Source organism: Thunnus albacares, chromosome 15, assembly GCF_914725855.1.
Source record: "Thunnus albacares chromosome 15, fThuAlb1.1, whole genome shotgun sequence".
In the NCBI taxonomy this organism is placed as follows: domain Eukaryota; kingdom Metazoa; phylum Chordata; class Actinopteri; order Scombriformes; family Scombridae; genus Thunnus; species Thunnus albacares.
In genome coordinates this window covers 27745691-27770096 of record NC_058120.1, presented here as the reverse complement: position 1 = coordinate 27770096, position 24406 = coordinate 27745691, and the positions used below count along the sequence as shown (strand labels likewise).

Here is a 24406-nt window from a genome sequence, read left to right as displayed (position 1 = left end):
ACATCTGACCCCAAAGACCTAGTATTAATATTAATGTTCCTATAATACATCCATGGTTGCAAACTCCAGTATATGAATACCTCTCATCATGTGACCAAAGTCCCATACTTAGATCAAGTGATAACAACTGCGTTAACTGAGCAAATCCACCAATGCAAATGTGAGATGTGGTTGAAAACTTTTGATTATTTTTTCCAATTAGTATTCCTAAGATCAAGAATGAATTGTCAACCTTAAATAAATAAGAAAGTGACTATTGGTACGGATTCCTCATAGTCCGTTTATTGTTGATATGGAATTATTATGCGTGTGTATTGGTATTGATTGCACAAGATCACCTGACCAAATTCAAATTGTTTCAAAATGTTTTTGCTTGCAGGTGATATGCCAATACTTCCCATGGTTTAGGTTAAAATGGTTAGGTTTAGGCACAAAAACCATTTAGGGTTAGGGTTAGAGAAAGATCATGGTTTGGGTTAAAACAGTGAAATGTGGTAAAAATGTCCAGTTTAATTGCACTAAAATGCACAATGTAAAGTTAAAGGGGACCTATTATGCTCATTTCTAGCTCTATATTTTCAATCTAGGACTCTGCCAGAGTTTTGTCTATACATCAAACTTGCAACAAAGACGTGTATCATAAAACATATTCAATAAATACAGAAAAAAGTTGAAGAGTGTAGATTTTTAATGTAATTTAAAGCACCCCTACACTCAAAAAATAAAACAAAACAAAAACAAAACAAAAACAAAACAAACAAACAAAAAAAACAGTGTAGGTGATGTATGTGCAGGGTTTGACACAAGAAGGCTGTTTTCACATTCATCTGCCCAAAGTGGAAATTTTCTCAGCGCTCATTGAAAATCTAATTTTAAGGAGTGGGCCTATGAGCATGATTGGTGACATCACAAATAGTCTGGAAGCAAATCCTGGTCCAATATTCAGTTTACACAAGTGTGATGTGGAAACTTGAAGCCTTCAGTGCAAAAACACTGAGAATGGACTTTAAAGTGAAGCAGGAGACATCTTGTGTCCAGCAGTTTTAAAATGAAATATATTTGCATATTTATAGACTCTGGAATTTTTAATGAGGGAGAAGCATGAGATGTAATTTTAAGGATTTTAATAATAATAATATTTTATTTTTATAGCACTTTTCAAGCTCAGAGCACAGTGCTTTCCTTAGGCAGCATAAAAACAAACAAACAAGATAATTGAAATTTATCTCAATCAGAATCAGACATTATCAGACATAAATGAATATTCAAAGCAGAGTATATTACATACATAAATACATACTTCTAACATGTCTGGAGGGGATCTTTACTTTTATTCCCTGTTGGTTTAACGGTGCTGTCATTGCAACCAATAAAGTACAATTATACAAGTAGGGGATTCTGTCGGCGGTGTAAATGCATTAATGCTAATAGCTTTAATTTCACACTGTGATTTTACATTTTTATAACATCCAGCAGCGAAATTACAACATATCACTGCCGTAAATCGTTGAAAGCCAATCAACTGTACAAGGATTATTTAAATTCACCATTATCTCGACACACGTCCACCCCTCCGGGCAGAGTTGGTATCGTCCGTGTCTCCCCCAGCATCAAACGCACATGTTGGGTGTGTTGTGTTGAGGATTGCATTGATATTCCTGCTTTTTGCAAATCTATGAGAGCTGTCACGTTGCCGTTTGCTCTCCACAGACCGCAGAGACAATGAGATAAGTCAGACAGTCACAGAGAAACACTTTAAATATCCGAGTTATCGCAGAAAACACTTGTAGGTGTGCGGTGAAGGAGGCTGACACGCGTCCCGGCGTGGCTGCAGGCAGGCTGCTACTGTGGGACTCCACCGGACTGTAGGTACGTACACCGACTCCACACACCGTCGGTATGAGTGTGTTTAAACACCCGAGAGGTTGTTTCATTTAGCAGATACTCACTACATCATGTCTATGTCTACTAGTGCTTGTTGAAGTCAGTTTTCAGTTAGCAGCGCTCCGCTAGCTCACTGTCCTCAAGCTGTCAACATGTGAGAGGATTACATTCACTCCTGCTGATCAGCCGGCTCCTGCTGAGAAAATACCAATCAAACCTCAACTAGAGGGAGAAGTGAGATAATGAATAGCTTTGATTTGTAGCATTATTTAGGAAGTTAGCCGCTATTCGGCTACCGAAGAAGAAAAGCGCTGAGTTAGCCGGCGGCTGCTGAGCTGTGCCACGTAGCTAGCCGGCTAATGGGAGGAGAGCAGCCGGGGAAGTTCTGCACAATCACTGCTGGATGCTGCAGATCCTCATCATCATCATCTTCATCATCATCATCATCATCATCATCATCATGGTCATCAGCAGTACATTTGCTCAAATGCATTTGCTCAAGTACTGCACTTAAGCACATTTTTAGACGTACTTTACTCGAGTATTTCCATTTGATGCTACTTTATATTTCCACTCCACTACATTTCAGAGGGGAATATAGTACTTTTTACTCCATTACATTTATGTGACAGCTTTAGTTACTTTTCAGATGATTTTTTTTAGGTTTATACAGTGGTGCAAGTAACTAAGTACATTTACTCAAGTACTGTACTTAAGTACATTTGAGGTACTTGAGTATTTCCATTTTATGCTACTTTATACTTCATTTCAAAGGGGAATATTGTACTTTCTACTCCACTACATTTATCTGACATCTTTAGTTACTTTTCAGATGTTTTTTTGAAGGTTCATACAGTGGTGGATAGTAACTAAGTACATTTATTCAAGTACTGTACTTAAACAGAATTTAGAGGTACTTTAATTGAGTATTTCCATTTAATGCTACTTTATACTTCTATACGTCAGAGGGGAATATTGTACTTTTACTCCACTACATTTATCTGACAGTCATGTTTCAGTTGTTGTCAGCAGCTCAACCAAAGAGATGTTAAACTTCTCAGATGGTTTTATTTAAATAAATGTTCAACGTATTAAGGTAAAACTCTCCTATATTTCATGCAAAAAAGCAAAGATTAGACAAAAGTCACAGGGAGAATTCTTCTTACTTTTGATAGCCCACATTAAAGGACAGCTTCACAGTTTTTCAAGTTTGTCTTAAAACAACAGTCAAGTGTCCAAATGACCGTTGAAATAGTTTTTGCTTGCTGTAATCATTCCTCCTGTTCATACTGGCTATTAAAAGATTCTTTTGTATTGTGCTTTGGGGGACAAAATCCATAGTGTGACGTGTCATGCAAGTTTATCTGAAGTTAAAATGAGGTCTCGGCAGTCTGTGTTAAACGAATGAAGTGGATATCTGCCAACATCGCAGTCTGTTTAGTACCAAATTCCCTCTTTGTTTCCCTGTTGAGCTGCAATAGAAGGATCATAACAAACTTTGGCACTAAAAAGACAGTAACTTTGGAAGATGTCCTCTTGATTTGGCTGATGTGGACGCCTGAAGCTTCATATTATCTTCAGATAAACTTAAATACATTTTAATGCAACGGGAGGGCTGTCGATGTTGTTCTCCATCGCTTACTTGAGAAGTGCATAAGGATTCGATCATGGATGATTGATGCATTGCAAGGATCATTACCGGCACTGTTAATTAATCTTATAGACTGTGAATATTAAGGTCTTTATTCATGACAATACAAACTTAAAACTGCAGCAAAAAGCATGAAAGACTGAAAGCTGAACATCTGTATGATTTCTCTTCTTTCTCTCATTCTTAAAGGTTTAGTTTAACTTTAGACAATCAGACTTTTACTTTGCAGATAAACAGTGCAAACACAATGTTTTCAGCAAACATTAATGCATACTTACTTTTTTTATGTCATAAATTGAACAAAAATAAAAACATTGTGGCATGTGCACAAGTTTCCGCACCCAAAGAGTTCTGAAGTCTCAGATTGTGTTTACAAGGTCTCAGACCTTACTCAGCTTGTTAGGCCTGAGGCATGTCAACAGTTATCATTAGGAAATGTCAGCTGGTGCCAGTTTCAGAGTTTTACAAATACTCTGACTCTTCAAACCTTGTGTGAACACTCAGCAACCATGGGTTCCTCTAAACAGCTATGTAAGACTCTTAAAATGAAAGTTATTGATGCTCGTAATGCAGAAGAAGGCTACAAGAAGACGGCAAAGTGTTGTCAGGTTGCAGTTTCCACAGTGCGAAATGTATTAAGAGATGGCAGTTTAGGGCAACTGTAGAGGTCAGGATGAGATCAAGAAAATTTTCAGCGAGAACTGCTCGTATGCTGGTCAGAAAGGCAAATAAAAACCTGCAGGAAGATTTAATAGACTCTGGAGTGGTGGTGCAGCCATGCTCGCACAAACAAGACGTTCATGGAAGAGTCAGTAGAAGAAACCTTACGTGCATCCTCATCATAAAATCCAACGTCAGAAGTATGAAACGGAACATCTGCATTTTGGAAACAAGTTAAAATAGAACTCTTTGTCCACTGTCAGCAAAGGCATGTTTGGAGGAAAAAAAGGAGCAGCGTTTCATGCCAATTGTTTGCACAAGTGGAGGGAAGAATAGATTCCACTAAATATCAGCAAATTCTGGAGGCCAACATCGCACCGTCTGTAAAAAAGCTGACGTTGAAAAGTGGATGGATTTACAACAGGATAATCATCCTAAACATACTTGGAAATCCGCCGTGGACTACCTCAAGAGACAAAGCTGAAGGTTTAGGAAGGGCCCTCACAGTCTCCTGAATTATACATAACTGAAAATCCGTGGGTAGATCTTAAAAAAGCTGTGCAAGCAAGACGACCCAAGAAAACTGCAGAACTAGAAGCCTTTTGCAAAGAAGAATGAGAGAGAAAAGAACTGAAAGACTTCTAGCTGGCTACAAAAAGCGTTTGCAGGCTGTGATATCTACCAGAGGGGATGGTACTAACTACCCACTATGTAGGGTGACCAAACTTTTGCAAAAAATATGATTTTTTTTTTTTTTTTCTTTTTTTTTTCCATATTCAAGGGAGGCTGTTTTATTTGTCAAGAAGTGTGCAAACTTTTGCATCCAACTGTTCTTCTATCTGCATGTTGGCCAGCAGCTTAAGTAAACTGTTTAGTATTAAATGAAGTTTATTTAGTCAGAGTCGAGTGTTTAAAAAAACACAAATCCTGACTCAGAACCTTATAAACAATCACACGGCCGGATTCTCTTTCTAAATGCTGAGGTCCTTTTTTTTTTTTTCTTTTCCCATCAGGCTTTGAGACTTGCGACGTGACACCATGAGCTCCAAGGTGTGTAAGAACTGCGGCAGCTCGGACATCGATGTCGATCAGTCGCGGGGCGACGCCGTCTGCATGACGTGCGGCTCCGTGCTGGAGGACAACATCATCGTGTCCGAGGTGGAGTTTGTGGAGACGGGAGGCGGAGGCTCGCTGGCCGTCGGACAGTTTGTCTCAGCAGAAGGTGAGAACGATGATCTGGTTCACCTGTAAAAAGAAACTGTACCTGTCGACATGAAGGGTCGTAATTTGTTGTGGTTTTATTGCTTTATGATCAGAGTGTGTACGGTGGCCTGCAGGGACGAAGACTGACCTGCCTGTCTGACCGTTATATTGATTTATCTTACAAAGATGAGTTTTACAGGAATCTGTTGGGTGGTGATTGTGTAAGATGGCTCAGATACTTTCTTCCTAAACCTGCATTCACTGATTTTTTTAGTTTTCATAAGAAACAAGAAGTGAACACAACACTAACATATCATCACTTTTTAAGATGATATGTTGAACTTGTTAGCAGACAGTTGCTTATTTCCACATCCAGAAGCAACATTATCATTCACTTGGAGTCGTGTTTCTGTCCACCTGGTGAATGTAAGTCCAATATTCACTCTCTTTTATCTCTGTTTCTGCTCTCTACCAACTCCTGAGGGAAATATCTGGCTCTTTAGCTGCTAAATGCTCCACTATGTTCACCAGCTAGTCTACAGCTAACTGTGTCTGTTTGCTGTTTGTTTAGAGCTTTTTCTCTAAAAACAGCTGCCCGCTGCAGCCGAAAATGACGCTATGAGAGCGCCGAGAGTGAACCAAAACAGTCAAGTTGCAGCCATCAGTAAAAAATGCAGAATATTCTTGACATATAACACTTAAATTCACAATATGCAATGTTCTGTGTGGCTTTTTTGTTAAGACATTGCACCAACTTAAGTCTAATTTGTAGATACTTACAGTTTTTATCATGTTAGATTGTTCTTTTCTTCCTTTCTTGGGATAAGACATCTAACATTTTCAAATAATCTGATGCCTGTAATTATAGAAATGAAAAATAAATCATGTAAAGAATGATTCCAGTCCTTCAGAAACAAAATGTTTCCACTTTTATCTGTTGGTTATAACGTCACTGAATGTCCAGTGGACGTGTGTTATACGGAAACAGCTCGGCTCTTATGTAATGCAGTGCTGTGAGTTAATGTGTGTGTGTTGTTGCACAGCTGCTTATCTCTGTGTGTAACATTTACCTCCACATTATCTCTGACCTTCAGCCGGCAGGACGTTTTCACTCCTGCTGAGTCTGCACAAGACTTCACCTGTTAGATTCTGTATTTTCTGAGTCGTAGTTCCTCCGACTGTCCACTAGAGGCTGCTGTTGGATCACACTGTGGTTCTCCACCTGTTCAGGACATTTTGATAGATTTTAGCCTGTTATGAGATGAAGTTTTGTATTCTGGCAAAACATACTCATGTTTATAACTAAAAGGATTTGTTGATTAGTTGACAGAAGATTAATTGCCAACCATTTTGATAATTGATTTATCTTTTTTCAAGCAGAATCTCCAAACATTCTGTTATTCTTGCTTCTCAAATGTGAAGATTTGCTGCCTTTTTCTGTTTTATATGGTTATAAATTGGATGTCTTTGAGGTTTGGACTGTTGGTTGGACTAAACAAGCATTCTAGGAAACTGGGCTGGATGTTTTTCACAGTTTCCTAAAATTTTATAGACTAAAAGACTAATTGAAGGGAAAAAAAAATCAGCAGATTAATTGACAATGAAGATTAACGTTGGTTGCAGCCATACTCGTTTTGAAATATTAAAGTTTATTTAAATTTCTCTTTCGCTGTTGGAAAAAATTACTGTTTAACATCTTCATGGTTATTAAAGATTCTTCATAGGGAATCAACTACCAATTATTTAAATTATCAAGCCATTGAAAGGGTCACGTGACCCTTTTGGCATCGAAAGGAGCCAGCTGAGATGATTAGGACACCTGGTTATGATGCCTGTTGGACGCCTCCCTCTGGAGCTGTTCCAGGCATGTTCAACTGGTAGGAGACCCTGCAGCAGACCCAGAACACGCTGGAGGGATTACATACCCCTTCTGGCCTGGGAACGCCTTGAGATCCCCCAGGAGGAGCTGGACGGCGTTGCTGGGGTGACGGATGTCTGGGTGTCCTTACTCAGTCTGATGCCACTGCAACTTGGTTCCAAATAAGCAGTGGAAAATGGATGGATGACCCCATGGGGAGCTATTGGGGGGGAAAAAAAGGGTCACATGACCTTATTGGCATCGAAAGGAGCCAGCTGGGATGGTAAGGACACCTGCTTAGGATGCCTCCTGGACGCCTCCCTCTGGAAGTGTTCCAGGCATGTCCAACTGGTAGGAGACCCTGGGGCAGACCCAGAATACGCTGGAGGGACTACATATCTCTTGAGGTCCCCCAGGAGGAGCTGGAGGGTGTTGCCGGGGGTGAAGGATGTCTGGGTTTCTTTACTCGGTCTGATGCCACCACATCCTGGAGCAACTTTGGAAAATTTAGTCTAACTTTGATGTATTATTCCCCCTTATCCCCCTCAACGACAAGCTAGCATGACATGGTTGGTACCAATGGATTCCTCAGGTCGTCTAGTTTCATATGATACCAACATCTTCACTGTAGCTTTAATCTATTAATCCAATAATGAGGCCAAGGTGACTTCATCAGATTGCTTGTTTTGTCTGACCAACAGTTCAAAACCAAAACATTTAGTTTACTATAATGTAAGATAAAGAGAAGCAGTTAATATAAGATGCTTGAAACATCAAGTGGTTATTTTTGCTTTAATGATTAAAAGATAATCAAAATTGTTACTTTTTTTTTGTCAATTGATTAATTGACTTGTTTTTTTCCAGCTCTAGTTTATTATGTTTGATCTCTAGTGATGGGACTTTTTTTTATTTACAATTTACTGAATATTTTGCAAAAACACTGATGTTTCAATATGCGTTTTCAATACAGAATCTGTGTTGAATGAATAGAAAACATGGTATCATTAAAAAAAAAAATGAATGGAAGTAGTGCACGTGTGAACAGGTGAATAATATTTACACATAATTTAAACTATCAAAGGAAGAAAAAGATGAAAAATAAATAATTTCACATTAAAGCCAGGAAGAAACTGCTCTGTGAACGTCTTAGTTCACAGGGGAATCTTTTTCTGTTTTTAATTTGTTTTAACGACAAACTACATATTTTAATCTACAGAAAAAGACATATATAGTTTTGATATGTATTCACACTCTTAATATGAACATCTGTGTGTTTTGCGTCCTCAGCTGGAGCCAAACATCCCTCTTTTGGAGACGGACACTTCACAGGTGTTGGGAGGGAGTCCCGAGCTCAGACGCTGCAGAAAGGTGAGCGACCAGCAGAGGGCGCCACTCGCTTTAGTCAAATCTGCACCAGCCTGCAGACGCTCGTTCCTCTTCAGTCTGAGAGTAGCTTGTCTCTCAAGGTGTAATAGTTGATGTTAAATGACTTGTTTGTCTTGTTGCTTTAAATTTAGGTTTTTTTTTATGAGTAGATGTCAGAAAATGTGGAAGTAAAGAGACACTTTACATACATGACTTTGTTTTGCTTCTGACTTTTTAAGTCAACATGTGTTACAAAAAAAAGCAGATGGATAAAAAATATGGAAAGAAATGACTTCAGCTGACAGATGTAGATTTTTACAGAAGAGGCTGCGTCTCCCGATCATGTTCGTTTAGAGTTAACGGCGTTTTCTCAGCCGTGTGCATTAACATATTTTATTTAACCTTCACTTATACTGTGTTGCGTGCAGAAGTTCTCTCCTCTGGAAGCAGCCGTGTTGCAACACGCTGCTGTTTTTAACCTCGTCTGACAAAACAGCCGAGTAATTAAAGGCTTTTTTAACATTTTCAAAGATTTAACTTCTTTTTTTATCCTGTTTTGTTCAAAGAGCTCCATCACATAAGTACCTTTTTTTTAAAAGTCGCAGCATTTCTCTTTACTTTTGTTCATGTATTTAACAGGTGTGATAAACTTTAATACTATGTAATTTTATACAATTGTACTTTTTTTTTTTTTTTTTTTTTTAAAGGTGAGATTTAAGGCTGAATTAAAAGTTTTGCTTAATGATAAATAATATATTTTCAGCACAGAGAACACTGTCATTAACTGCATTATCTTATCTTTATCTTTATATTTAGGTGTTTTGATTGTAGTGTCTTTTCAGGAAAATATAATAATTACAAACTCTGAGCTGTAAATCAAAATATAAATTACTCAGACTCAGCGTGACAACTCCAACAAGCTCCACCAATCAGAGGCAGCCTGGATGTAGCCTGAGAGGCGAAAACCAGGGGGAAAAAAGACAGTGATTTTAAAGTGACCCGGATGAGCTCGTCCACATTTTTATGAACAATTTGATTATTTGACTTATTGAATAATTGCTCATCATTAGAAAATTAATTGGCAATTTTGATAATTGATAGTCATTTTTCAAACAAAAACACCAACACACGCTCTCAAATGTGAGGATTTTCTGTTTATATTTTGTAAAAACATGAACATCTTTGAGTTGAACAGAACAAATACTTTACAGACGTCACCTTCGACTCTGTGAACTTGTGATGAACTTTTTTTTTTTCTGACATTTTATAGACTAAACAATCACCTGATTAATCGAGAAAATAATCGATTGAACTGTACAGAATGACGAGTTTGACACTAGAGGGCTGTTTGCACGTTTTCTCTGTGCTGACCTTGAACCTTGGAAGAGTTTAAGGGACGTATCTAGGAACACGATTTGTGACATCACAGCTACATTGGAGCCAATCGTGGTCCAATATTCAACTTAAACAAACATGATGTGGAAACTTGAAGCCTTCAGTGTACAAACACTGAGACTTTACAGTGAAGTAGGAGACATCTGGTGTCCAGCAGTTAAACTTCTGGTATCACTTCACAGCTTCTCTCAGCTGGGTTTTGGTGTGCGGACAGTTAAGAAGACACTATTTAGAGATTTTAATGAGTTAATCAAAGTGGAACTGACAGGATTTTGAGGATTACGTCTTCGGCCGCAGTAGAGATGTCGCTTTCCCTTCTCGTTTTGATTTATCTGTGATGAGCCTGTCTGCTGATAACATCGGCCCTGTCGATACGTAGCTGTCAGGCTCCGTTACTCATTTTTCTGGGGCCCCTTAGAGGAACCCTGGAGGACCTTGTGGATTTATCGGACCCCCCCCCCCCCTCCCCCCTCGCTGTCTCATGAGTTTAAACTCTCCAACTCTGCTCTGGAAACACAACAACAACTTGTAGAAACAGATGAACCGCTCACGGCTCACGGTTGGCAGGCTGCCGGGGCATAGAGGCGGTGAGCAGCTGGTTACCGTGGCGACGGCCGTCTGCTCGGCTGATGATGTTTGAGCGACGGAGCCGCAGAGTCACAGAGCTGTCAGACGGCAGCAGACGCTGAGTAATGCGTGTGAGTGTGTGTGTCACAGTGTGGATAGGGGATTAGTTTAGACACAGCGTGTGTGAGAGAGGAAAAAATACAAGGATCAGGTTTGGGGAATACTTCTGGTATATTCTGTGTGTGTGTGTGTGTGTGTGTGTGTGTGTGTGGTTCCCAACATATTTTTTTTCCTGAATCTGAAAAGCTTTATTAGTGCACCTTCATCAACATCACCCATCATGTTCCTCATGTGTTTAATTACAACTTGATGACGGTAAACTCTGTTTTTAACACTATTAATCTTTATAAAACCACACATTTTTGCTACATTTTTTCATGTAAGTCTAGTGATTCTGGGATTGTTGATCTTTAGGCATGTTTTTTTTTTTCCTCAGTACTACGTAGACTCACTGAGCACTTTATTAGGAACACAAATGCAATCCAACAGTTCTGCCATAAATTCTACTCTCATGAAGCTTACACATTTTCATATTTTGTTGACATCATCATAGGTAATGGTGGTGTACTGCAGTGCATTGTATCGAAAAGTGTTCCTAATATTTTGTCCACCCCATTAACACACAAGAGATGGGCAAAATTTGTTATCGTGTTTATGTGTTTATTTCTCTACTAAATCCAACAGTGTGGATGTAAATTGTAATCTGTAGCCCCAGAGGTAAAGTTCCCCCCTGGCTGGAAGTCACTTGGTCGGTTTCCATCCATCTGTTTTTATTATTCACATTTTCAATTTACGTGTAAAACGGCACAACGGTGGAAAATCAACGAAAATTGGAAAATATTGCAAAAAAGTTTTTATGCTCAGCTTAGATGGAAACGTTTGTGTCGATTTTAAAAACCAAAAGAGTAAACAGACTGAACGTGAATAACTCATGATGTACATGAATCATGTGACTGAAACATCCACAGAAGAGATGAAAACATCAGATCAAATGAATACATGAAACAAACAGAAATGTCATATTTTCATCACGACATTATTATTATTTTTGACTGTTCGGGGTTTGACAGCCGTCGTCTTCTTCTTCTGTGATGGTTTAATGGCATCGACTGGAAAATTGGCGCCACCAACTGTTGATGCACCAATTCTTAATATTCACATAACGCCAGTGGATGGAATTAATTCTCATTTTCTTTTGATATTTCTATAAATTTGGTTACAATCTGTGCTATATTGGGTTGTAAACCTGGATGCTGTGTTAGTGTATAAATAAGGGTTATAACTGTGTCATGCGTGTGTGTGTGTGTGTAAAAAGTGTGTTAAACTGTGTGTTTTTGTGTGTTTGGAAGCTCAGTTTTGTTTTCTGTGTGTTTTTAAACTGTGTGGCAGTGTGTGAGTAGCTTCCTTGTGTGTGTTAAGTCTGTAGGGAGATTTATGGCCGTCTGTGAGTCTGAGTCTGCAGGCATCTCTGAGAGAGGAACAACTCTTCTTCTTCTTCTTCTTATTTTTGTCCTCCCAGAAACTTTCCCCAGCGGCCGTCTGCGCCTCCTCTGTCTGGCCACCGACTGATTCATGTCTGGGAGCACAAACCCCACCTCCTCCTGTATTTGTGTATCTGTGCTGGGCAGTAATGTATCACCGGGCGGCCCCTCATGTATCGGTCCACAGCGCGCTGCAGTGTAGGCGTCATGACTGGAATTTAAATGTGGCTTTTAAAGCTGCCCCGAGCAAGATTTATGTGTGAAAACACACTCGTCTGAATCACAAAGTGGAGCTGCAGCAAAAAAAACCTAACAAAAAAAAACGTGTGCGTGATTCCTGCAAATGTAAAAGTTCAGCCGGAAGATAAATTGGCGTATTGATACTGCAGTGAGAGAGCAGCTATCCAGAGCAGATATGTCTGGATATTGTAATATGATAAAGCTTTAATGTTTTCTTCTCCCTGCTCTTTATATACAGGAATACAACTTTTAGAAGTGCTGTTGCTGAGCTAAACAAATAGTTTAATCTGCTCTGGACAAAAAGCAGCAGAGTTTCCCTGATTGACTGTTAAAACATATACTCTGATGCTTTAAATATCACAATCAGGCCTCAATTTATTTTCATATTTTAACTGATTATTATTTGATCTATAAATTGCTGAAAAATAGTTAAAGATGTACATAACAGTTTCTTAGAGCCCAAGATGAGGAAAAGGAAAGGCGATTCTGCGATACACAATATATCAGAAGGAAATAATCTGATATATTAAATCTGTAACTGAAGAAGAAAGAAAAAAATATTTTAAAGAGCAGGAAATAGTCAGATAAAGTACAAGGTTTATTATCAGTACATTAGTTTAACAGAAAAGGAATATCACAACTCTGTAGCCTCAGTTTGTGCCTCTCACAGAGCTGATAAGAGACAACAGAGAGGCGACGTCATGCTGATGAACCAAAGATTTATTCCTTTTCTGATGCAGTAAACACAACACAGTATTAATGCCAGAGCATACCAGAGTATTGCACAGAATTATTGTACTGTTAAGTCAGTATTGCACATTGAAATATAGGGTCACAGCTGTTTGACAGGGGTAAAGGGGGCCAGTCTGTTGACTCAGTGTCTGACACTCTGAAGGAGGAGTTGAAAAGGTTGATGGTCACAGGCAGGAAGGACTTCCAGTGGTGCGTCTCGGTGGAACGAGTCTCGCACTGAATGTTCTCCTGTGTTTGACCAGCATGTCATATAGTGAGTGGGAGATATTGTCCAAGATGACACGTAACAGACAACATCCTCCTCTCTGACACCGCTGCCAGAGAGTCCAGCTCCACCCCCACCCAGCGTCACTGGCCTTGAGGATCAGTTTGTTGAGTCTGTTGGCGTCTGCTCCCCTTAACCTGTTGCCCCAGCAAACAGGAGAGCACAGACTCATCCTCAGCATTGTCTGGCAGATGTTGAAGGACCTCAGCCTCCTCAGAAAGTAGAGACGGCTCTGGTCCTTCTTGTAGAGGGCTTCAGTAGCCCAGTCCAGCTTATTGTCAGCGTACACTCCCAGGTACTTCTCCACAATGTCCACACTGACCCCCCTGGATGGAAACAGGGGTCACTTGCATACCTGGTTTTTTTTTTTTTTTTTTTAATCCAGGTGTATGTAGGTGCCACTAGTATAAATATCTCCCTGGATCATTGCACACCGTGTAAATGCCTTTCTGCTTCAAGGTGTCCCAGTTTTTGTCCATGTGAATGTTATGTGGTGTTTATTTATTTTGACGCCCTTTACGTGAATCAGTCAAGTAAAGGGCAGAAACTTTTTTTTTTTTTTTTTTTTTTCAACCAAGGGAAGAAGAGTCCTAATTACAGCTGCAGCGCCGAGTCTCTGCCCTACTTATCCGTGACACAAACTTGTTAGAAATTAGGGTAGAAAGAAATGAACTTTTTCTTGTTCGCAGTAGCTGCTTCAAAAATAAATGCTCCAACCAAAGAAACAGACGCAAAATGTTCTTTTTGTAACCCGCACTATCGCATTTCTACGAGAAATTGTTTTTTTTGATGGTTTTTGCTTTTTGGGTAATGGTTATTTGTAAATATTATATATATTTATGTGCTGCATGTCATGTTTCCAATGGCTGCTGCATGCTGAGTTTCCTTTTTTTTCCAAGCGATCAACACAATAAACTATTCAACTAAAATTAAATTACTTTTTTTTTTTTGTCTACTACAGCAGACATATCTGCACTGTACTGTTCCATTATCCACTTACATAGCTGGAGCCTTTATTTCCATAAAGCAAATCAAATCTTTTCATAAAGTGATATTGTGTTGTTATATCATGGGCAGGGCAGTCGGTCACACTGAGCCTGATTGCATCCTGCTACTCAACACGAGAGAGCTCCTCCTCCTTCTTATCTAACATGCAAACATGAACACACGTCTCGCCCTGCGGCTTAGTTTGTTGAATGAGACGCCAAACAAATACTCACCGTGGAAAAGTGCACTGCTGACGTCAATTAGGAGGCCAGATAGATATAATTAGCTGCTCAGCTGCAGCACATTAAACAGCATGTAAACATACCTGCTGATGTCACTACGGACCTCTTAGATGTCGTTTTGGTTGTTGCTCTTCAAAATCCCTGCTAGTAACACACTGTTTGTCCGATGACCGGTAGCCTGCTGTCAATCAAACACAGACACCGACACGCCGCCCAGCCGGCTGAGGAAAAAAAGGCGCATTTCTGATATTTTTAAGACCTTTTTTTTCATTCTAATAATACAAAGCTATTAACAATACATTTAAAAACATGTTGACATTATTTTTGACTGCAGAGGATCAAAGCAGTAGCTGTATGGACATAATTATCACCAAAACTCTGGTTGATGAAGTTCTACTGGAATAATGAGACGGATTCAAGCCTGAAAACAGAGATCCAGACATGATTTATGATGATGAAGAGTGTATTTGTGTGTGTGTATGTGCGTCATACTGATGTTGGAATCTGCCAGTTTCAGATCTGAAAGGGATTCAAACTGAACACAACGACGAGACACGATGAGCTCAGAGTCTCTCACATTCCCAGACATCACACTCTTCTCAGTGGGTCACACACATCTGCTTGTGTGTGTGAAGATAATTTTAACATGAGCTCATCCGAGGTCATGAACTCGATTATAGACTCTTCTTTTTCTTGAATCTTCACCTGCTGCTAGTTTTTGTGTTTGTGTGTGTGTGTGTGTGCCTACAGATTAGGAATGTGTGCTTTTTTTTTTTTTGTGTGTGTGTGTGTTTGCGTGTAACGACATAATTATGTGGGCTTGTGTTTGTGCACATGCATATTTGCACGTGTGTATAATGAAAGCCTCGTGCTCGTCTCAGGGCGTATTTGTCCTGACTTGCTTGCAGAGGTGTGTTTGCATACTGTAATGTTTGTGTGCTTGTGTAATGACATGCGTATGTGTGGGTGGGTGTGTGTGTGTGTGTGTGTGTTCTCGGCCTTGTTCCAAGGACAGATTTATACCATGTTTACGTCTTTTGATATGGTCATTGTGTCAGATTAGGTTACCATGGCGCCTTAAATTCCTGCAACGACTTCCCTGAGGATGTACTGCTACTACTGATACTGCTACTGCTACTACTGATAGTGCTACTGCTACTACTGATAGTGCTACTGCTAATACTAATACTGCTGCTACTAATACTATTACAATGGCTACTACTATTATTACTATTACTACTACTACTAATACTGCCACTGTTATCACTAATCTGCTATTGCTACTACTAATACTACTGCAACTATTACTATGGCTGCTACTGCTGCTACCAATACTATTACTATGGCTACTATTACTACTACTACTACTAATACTACTACTGCTGCTACTAATCTACTACTGCTGCTACTACAAAAACTAATCTACTACTGCAAATACTATAGGCTACTGCATCTGCTACTACTACACTACTGCTACTACTCCTTCTAGTACCAGTAAAACTACTATGATTACTGTTACTGATGATGATGATGATGATGAGTTTGTCCCATGACAAATAACCATGAAAATAATGACAAACAGATGAGACGCTGAATATTTGTACTACTAGAGAAAACGGTCGCAGCGTTCACGTGGACTGACGTGTTTGTGTTTGTGTTTGTGTGTCTGCAGCGAAACAGAACATCAACACTCTCGGTCACCAGCTGCAGATGAACCAACACTGTCTGGACACCGCCTTCAACTTCTACAGGATGGCGCTCGGCAAACAGCTGACCCGCGGCCGCAAGGCCTCCCACGTCATCGCCGCCTGTCTCTACCTGGTCTGCCGCACCGAGGGAACGCCGCGTATCCTTAATGTTCATTTTCTTTCTTTTATAAAGGTGAAAAATGCTTTATGCATGAATGTCTTTTAGGCCTTAATGATGAATATAAATGCCTTTTAGTCAGAAATATTGAATTTCAACAACTCATGTTTATTTATTAACTGCACAGAAAACCTTTATTGATTTTCTGTTTTTCACTATTAAATTGAGTTATGTCTTACATCTGATGATATTGTCTATAAATCCATTTAGAAATGATGTAAATATGCTGTTTATAACTTCAAATTTTGCCCTAAAGCAATCTACAGTTCCTACATTACAGAAAGTTATTACTTCTGGTAGGTGCTGATTCTGTCTGTTTCCATGGTTACAGTGCAAACAGGAGGCGCTAATAGAAAATGCAGTGTGACTTTTCATGGTGCACGTTCCCCCAAACTGTAAGCAAATATACACTGAAACTCTCCTCCATCCATTCATACACTGATATTTGTCTTGTTACAATATAAATAACCTATCGATGTTGGCTTTGTGGGTCATGTGAGCCTCACCGTGCACATCTGCTGACTGTAGCGGCCTTTCTAGAGACGGATAAGACGTTTGCTCCACAACTGAATGAACAAAGACACACAGAATATATTCAGCTTAGTTTTACTGACATCGAACACACACACACAAAAAAAAAGTTTATGTGGTGAAGTTTTGGCCTGACTTGAAGCAACTTTCCTTCTCTTTATCATTTTCAGCTGCAGCTGTTGTATTGTCTTGTTTGTATGAGGCCTGTTTACATGTTCCATCGTAAAAATAGTTTTGAATGAGACTGAATTAGTCGTTACTGCTGTTGCAATGCCTCTAATGTTCATGTGTTGGCTTGAAGCCCTGATGTCTCGCTCTCTCTCTCTCTCTCTCTCTCTCTCTCTCTCTCTCTCTCTCTCTCTCTCTCTCTCTCTCTCTCTCTCTCTCTCTCTCTCTCTCTCTCTCTCTCTCTCTCTCTCTCTCTCTCTCTCTCTCTCTCTCTCTCTCTCTCTCTCTCTCTCTCTCTCTCTCTCTCTCTCTCTCTCTCTCTCTCTCTCTCTCTCTCTCTCTCTCTCTCTCTCTCTCTCTCTCTCTCTCTCTTGCTGCGCTGCTGCTTATGTTGCTGAGATTTAAGCCTTCAGTTATTTCAGTTTTTCATTCTGTGAAGGGGAAGGATGAGATGGAAACTCTGGACCCTGAGGTTAGACCAGTAGGGAACCACTGGTCTGACTTATCCTGAAAATAACAACGTTTGACTTGCCAGCTAATACATATAGAGACTCCACCAAAAGCCTGTGATTACAGAGAGTGAAAACCAAAGCAAAAAAAAAACAGCTCGGGACACTCGGGCAGGTGTTGACGCTCATAAAATCCAACCACACTCTAAAGTTAAACACCTAAAGCACCTAGTAGTACAGTTAACAAGTCAGCCACCGCCCAGCATGTCGACTGTGCATATCTGTCTAATTATCTTCCATAATTGGAACAGAACATTTTCCTGCTGGCACGAGGAAACCCTTTTTTTTTTTTTTTTTTTTTTTTTTGTTTTGTTTTAATCGCACGCTCAGCACCCGAGCAAAAGTTCACTGTTTAGTTGAGACAAAGTTGTTTAAATTTGCATATCTGTATCTTAAGCTGATGGAGGATGACACATCAAAGCGTTCAGGTTACTTTTGATGTGAAGCAGGCCTCCCGTCACTGCCTTTCTTAATGTTTCATAATCCGCAGCTATTGAAGTCGAGAGTGATGTCATCGTCGGGGTAATGGGACTTTTAGGTTCATCTTTTTTTCATAAGCAGGGCGGCTCTGGTTGGTTTTTGTGCTCAGCGTGCCGTTTGTCGGTTTACTCCTGACTCGCTTCACCTCCGAGGATGATTGTGTTACGTAAGAGCAGCGCAGGGCAGCAGGGATAGGTTTACCTAATGAAAGAGGGGTGAGGAGAGCGTAATACCTTTCCTGCTGCATTGTTTACTGGGCTTTTGTGTGACTGTGCGTGTGCGTGTTTGTCAGTATGAGTCTGTCTGTTTTGGTGCGTGTTTGTGGGGAGTGAGCGAGGCTTGCGGGGGTTAAAAATAGCTCACTTCCTTTTCCACAGCTGGGTGAGTCTGTAATGTTGTCGCAGGGGAGAGTCAGGACAAAGGAGAAGGAGAGCAGAATGAAATGGAAACAAGCGTCTAATCTGGAGTTTTAATTTAATGAGGACTAACTGCACCGCAGAGATGTCCGGATTTCATGCTGATGTTCAGGCTGCAGACAGATGGTCTTAGTCTCTTTCTCTCTCTCTCTCTCTCTCTGTTTATCTTCTTGTCTTCCTTCCTGCCTTCGTTTTCCCCTTCCTCTCTAGTTTAGAGATGGGAAATCCATTCAGAACTACTGTGTACATATCCATGTGTCACTTAAAATGACTAATGATTATTTTCCCCCACTAACGGTGATCAACATTTTTCACCATTGTCTGTGATTTTATAGACCAAAGACCAAAGTGACTTCCTCAAATGTCACAAACAACAGTCCACAACCTAAAGATATTCAATTTAATGTCATAGAGGACAAAAGAAACCAGAAAATATTCACATTTTTCATCTCTCAATGATTAATCCATATGAAAATAGTTCCCGATTAATATAAAAGTTTGCAACAAATGAATTAATCGACTAATTGTTTCAACTCTAAAACCTTTAAATCAAAACAAAAAGAGTTGATTGTGACAGATTCAGATACTTTTTCAGCATGAAAATCGGTTTAAATATCCACTTCTCTGTTCTCCCCGCCTTCCCGTCCGCCTCTCGTCGAACCAAACAAGGTGTTTTATTTCCTCGGCGGGACCCAGATGTGTCGAAGGACCCGCTGTCGTTTATTTTCCTGATTAAGGGAGTCATCTGTAATCTCCAGACGGCGCGTGCGGGGATTATCTTTTCCATTTCATCTGCGCTGCTGCTAATTCCATTGTGTGGCCTTTTTTTTTTTTTTTTTTTCAGCTGAACTCCACTAATCCAGCCTGGCAGCCTGGAGACAGGTGCACCTGTCGCCACGGAGACCCTGTCGCCATGGAGACCAGCGTGTCCATGCAGGCTGGTCTCCGGGAGGATGGGATGTCCACAGGCTGATGTGGCGGCAGACGTGTGTGCGTGTTTTTTGTGAGGTCACGGCGGCGGGGGCGGCGGCCGGTCCGTCAGTATATTTAGAGTCGTCGTCTGGTCAGAGGTGACGGTTCAGTGTCACGTTAGATTTACTCCCACAGCTGCCGGAGCTTAACGTGTTCATCTTGTTTTACTTGATTGTCCGCCGCGCAGGTGTAACGTCATAAATTCACATAAAACACATTTGTTTTGAATTGTTTTTATGTGTTTTTTTTTTTTTTAATGTTAAAACTATTGTGAGAAGTTGAAGGACGACATGGATTCAGACACTGCTAACCACGCACACATTATGAAACAATGGGGGCCCCTGGCAGAGCGTCTCATCCTGCCAGGTGCTGGCAGTTGTTTTGCGTCTATTTTCAGTGGTATTTTGCAGATTATCTCAACTCTAAAGTTCTGCTGTCGGTTGGAAACAGACCCTAAACTATTTAGTTCAAGCTGGAGATGAAGACAGGCTGTATAAATGCTTCCACCTGTATCATACATATTAGCATAGCATCGCGTAGCACACAGAATATAGTAAAAAATATTAAAGGATGATGCAGCTGCATAGGACATTCAAATGGCTTTTCTAATTTAATGTACCGTGAGCTAAGCACACACTGTGCTGCTGTGTTATAGTGGGAGGGGAAAAAATAACAAATATTAAATAGAAATAACAAATAAACATTAGATCAGGCTCTGATACCTTTTTCATATGAAGCATCAGGAGCAAAATAAAGATCTGAATGTTCCTACGTTAGACTGAGCCTTGTGACTTTCCAACGTGAAATCACTTCACTCTGGCGTCGGGCCTGCGTCTGGTAGGCTCATTCAGTCATTAAACACAAGGATCCACATATGTTACTGTGACATTAACTGTTGCTCATGTTCTGATTTATTGAATCAGGGAGGTCAATTTGTCATTTTAACTAGTACAACACTGGTATGTAATGCACCATAAAGTATACTTAGTTTTGTTAGTTTTTCAGTTAAAGTGGTTATAATCGATATGTCTGAGCTGTCAGTGTGTTGTGTGTCGGTTGTGGATCGTAGTGATGAACCTACAGAGGATTAACAGCGACTCTGCAGCTCCTCTCGGCTTTACGGAGCTTTATAGTGAGTTTCAGCTCATTGTTTATCTGTCCGGCTGCAACTTTACTGTTCTGGTTCACTCTCAGCGCTCTCATAGCATCATTTTCAGAGAAAAAGCTCTAAAAAACTCACTGTACACTACCTACTCAGCACCAAACAGCAAACAGACACAGTTAGCTGTAGACTAGCTGGTGAACATGGTGGAGCATTTAGCAGCTAAAGAGCCAGATATTTCCCTCAGGAGTTGTTAGAGAGCAAAAACAGAAGCTTAAAGAGAGTGAATATTGGACTTAGATTCACCAGGTGGACAGAAACACAACTGCTGGATGTGTAAATAAGCAACTGTTTGCTAACAAGTTCAACATATCAACTTTAAAAAGGTGATGATATGTTTTCACACCCCTCACGTGACCAAAAAATCAGTTTTAATGCAGGTTTAACTAAATATTTCCATTGTTTGTTTGATTTGTTTAATGTTCTCTGTCAAGAAAGCTGTCAGTCACAATACAGAAAACTGAATTAACATGTTTTATCAAACCTTTCTGTCTCTCATTCTTCTGTCCTTTGAGATAATTTCCTTCCATTTGGCTCCTTAACTGGGCAAAAAGAAAATCACGACAAAGTATTTATGACTATAAATCTTTTGTTTTAGTTGCCTTAACCAGTTTTTTCTCAGACATGCTGCTGGATCTCAGTGATCTCCTGCAGGTAAGTGTCAGATCTACACACACACACACACACACACACACACACACACACACACACACAAATGTTGCTGTTTTTAACCTGAATAATTGATTTAATTCATGAAATCAGTTAAATGAGGCTATAAAAGCATTTAGGACTTACGAAAACTTTTTCTTTTAACTTTAATGTGTCTTAATGCCCGCCCCGTTTATAGCAGCCACTTAAATCCTCTTTACCTCTTACAGCGACTCCCATAATGCATCTCTGCTCCAACCACTTGGTCCTGCAGTCATCTTGCATTCAGACTTTCACCCATGTAATTAAACCTGAGTCTCGTGTATGTGTGTGTGTATAAATTTAGAAACCCCTCCATTTGTCTGCATGTTTAATGGCAGCCGATTCAGAGTGAGTCAGGGGTGTGGTGGTGCTGGAGGAGGAGGAGGAGGAGGAGGAGGAGGAGGAGGAGGGAGTTGGAGGTGGTGGGACATTTCTCAGAGGCACAGCTGGTCAGGGGCTTTTATTTTTATGCACCCAGCTGTCCTGAAGGAGCCGGCCGCCCCACCCCCCATCATCCACACCCTGACATGTGGAGGCTGGGAGTGGATTTAGAGTGGATTTTGGGTGGGTGGGGTTATCAATGTCCAGCATTTAAGGCTGCTGCTGCTGCTGCTGCTGCAGGGCGGTGTAGCTCCACCAATCACTTTTTTTATGGATCCACACCCAAACCACTTGTTCTGCTTTGCATTGTTCGGATGAATGACGAGGCTTTGTCAGTCTCAATCTGTTCTCACAAAGCTGCTGAAGTAGAGTAGGGGTATTGATCAGGGCTAAATCAATACTGAACGTAAATATCAGCTGTTTTCTGTGTTATCAGGCTCTGTTTTTTTTTTTTGTTTTTTTTTAATGAGGTTTCCAGTTTTTATGGATCCTCTTTTATTTGTGATGCATATCTCTGCACACATGCATGAACGTCTTAAACAGGTGCAATGGAAAGTAAATAATGAGGAACATATTTAGACAGTTTCAGTCTGTCAGGGGTCTCCTCAGGTCACAAGCAAGCCGAGGAAGGAAAGCTGTTGATCAAATGTTTTTTCTTTATATAATAGCTTTTTTTCACAGTTACAATTTTAAGCTATTAGTTGAACCCTGAGTTATTTCTTTCTGGTCAAACTGTTGTTTCAAATGTCAAGAATGAACCTTTCTTTTCTAAATGTAGCTGATTATTTACTCAAATATTTCCCCAAACTGTGGATTGTCTTATGTTTTGAAGATGATGGAATACTGAGATTCGTTAAGCTTTATATCACTTATCAAATCTCTCACCTCCTCTGTTTTTTATTACCAAGAAGCAGTGAACAAAATTAGGGTATTTCCTCTATTAATCGATTAGTCGTTTGGTCTATAAAACGTCAGAAAATGGTGAAAAATATCGATCACTGTTTCCCAAAGATCAACCTAAAATGTTTTATTCTGACCAACAGTCCACAACCCAAAGTTTACAATCATAAATCATAAAGAAAAACAGAAAATATTCACATTTGAGAAGCTGGAATCAGAGAATTTTTAGCATTTTTTCTTTATAAATAGTTGGAAATTTTCTGTCGATCGACTAATTGTTGCAGCTTTAAACAAAACATTTCACATTTTCATTTAACTGAATAGCAAATATCTTTTCTATCTGGCAAAACTTCTCTAGGGTCAGACATTCATGGTCCTCAGATGATACTGAATTTGTTAGTCCTACTTTTCCTTCAGCACCACCATGAGGTTCACGTTTGTGGCTTTGAGTAAAATATCTTGACAATTATTAGATTAATTTCCCTGAAATTCGGTTCACAGATTCATGCTCCTCAGAGTATGAATCTAGCAGCATCATCAGGCCATCACTGTCACTGTTAGCATCCTGACGTTAGCGTTTAGCTCAAGGACAGTCTCATAGATCTTTTGGCACAGCTGTAGACTTTGAGTTTAACTTTTTAAATACTATGTAATTTATAACATTTGTCACTTAACATTGTCACAAGTTGAACCTTAATAGATTTGATAAGAAAATTGAAGGAATTCAGATTCAATAAGTGGATCTGATGCTGGATTCAAATCAAGAAAATGAACACTGGGCCTATTGATGGCTAACTTTAACATCAAGGAGCTGCCAAACCCCTTTTTAAAAGGATTTTATAGGTTTTTATAAAAAAAGCCTAGTTTTGAAACCTCAAAGCACAGTATACATTCAGAAGAGAGTATGTTGGCACTTCATTAATCTTAAATAACAGGCAGTGTTAGATAGCTACCAGGTCCAGATCAGTTAAATATTCTATACTGGCAGCATCAAACACTTCTGGGTTCCTTCACCGTCTTCTTCTTTTCATTTCATGCTCTGCAGCTAAAGACTTGCAGACCCGTTGACAGCAGCTGTTTGGCTCCGTGGTTTCTGCCTTCAGAACTTGTTGATGTTCACTAATTTTGTTTGAGTTCCTCTCAGTCATACGAGTCCCTTCAGGAATCCTTTTAATTGAAAGCTGTTCCCGTCGAAGCCTCGATCGCCGCGACCACCTGTTGAGACGCAGCCGCAAAGTATCGAGTAACCGCACAGTGTTTTTGGTCGTAAAGCGTTTGGAGTTGACCTTTTTGACCCGGAAAGTTTCACTTAGCGCTGCAGTGGAAAGAGGATTATATTCTCCTCAGGTTTCACCAACGAACACCTCGTCTGCCGACACTCTGTCAGTCACAATGATCCTAATATCATGCTCATACCAAAGAGGGAAGGTTTTCAGAAAAATTATGTCAAATTTGGCAACTTTTCTTTGCTGCATGAATGTGTAAAGATACTAGTCAAACTTTAATACAAACTGGTAACAAAATATTTATTAATATTTAGTAATAAATCAATAATAATGGAATACTCGCAGTTCTTAATATGTCCTACAGGATATATCTACATGAATGAAGCCATATAAGGTTTCACAGTTAAAGGGTCATTGCAGCTTGTTTCTTACTTTTATGGTTGGTCATCATTTCTATCAGTCATAACGTTGTACTCACCATAATTCCTGAGATT

At 39.9% G+C, this 24406-nt stretch overlaps 1 protein-coding gene across 1 annotated transcript in view; it reads left to right on the top strand.

Annotated features, from left to right (window-relative positions):
- Positions 1-1474: 1474 nt before the first annotated feature.
- Positions 1475-24406, top strand: part of LOC122998676 (transcription factor IIIB 90 kDa subunit-like) — a 124774-nt gene continuing 101842 nt past the window's right edge. Inside the window, exons 1-5 of the mRNA XM_044375642.1 lie at positions 1475-1869; positions 5209-5417; positions 8544-8624; positions 16284-16457; positions 21338-21369. Of these exons, the coding sequence (XP_044231577.1) occupies positions 5234-5417; positions 8544-8624; positions 16284-16457; positions 21338-21369 (471 nt within the window). The 5' untranslated portion in view covers positions 1475-1869; positions 5209-5233. The remainder of the gene's footprint in view (positions 1870-5208; positions 5418-8543; positions 8625-16283; positions 16458-21337; positions 21370-24406) is intronic.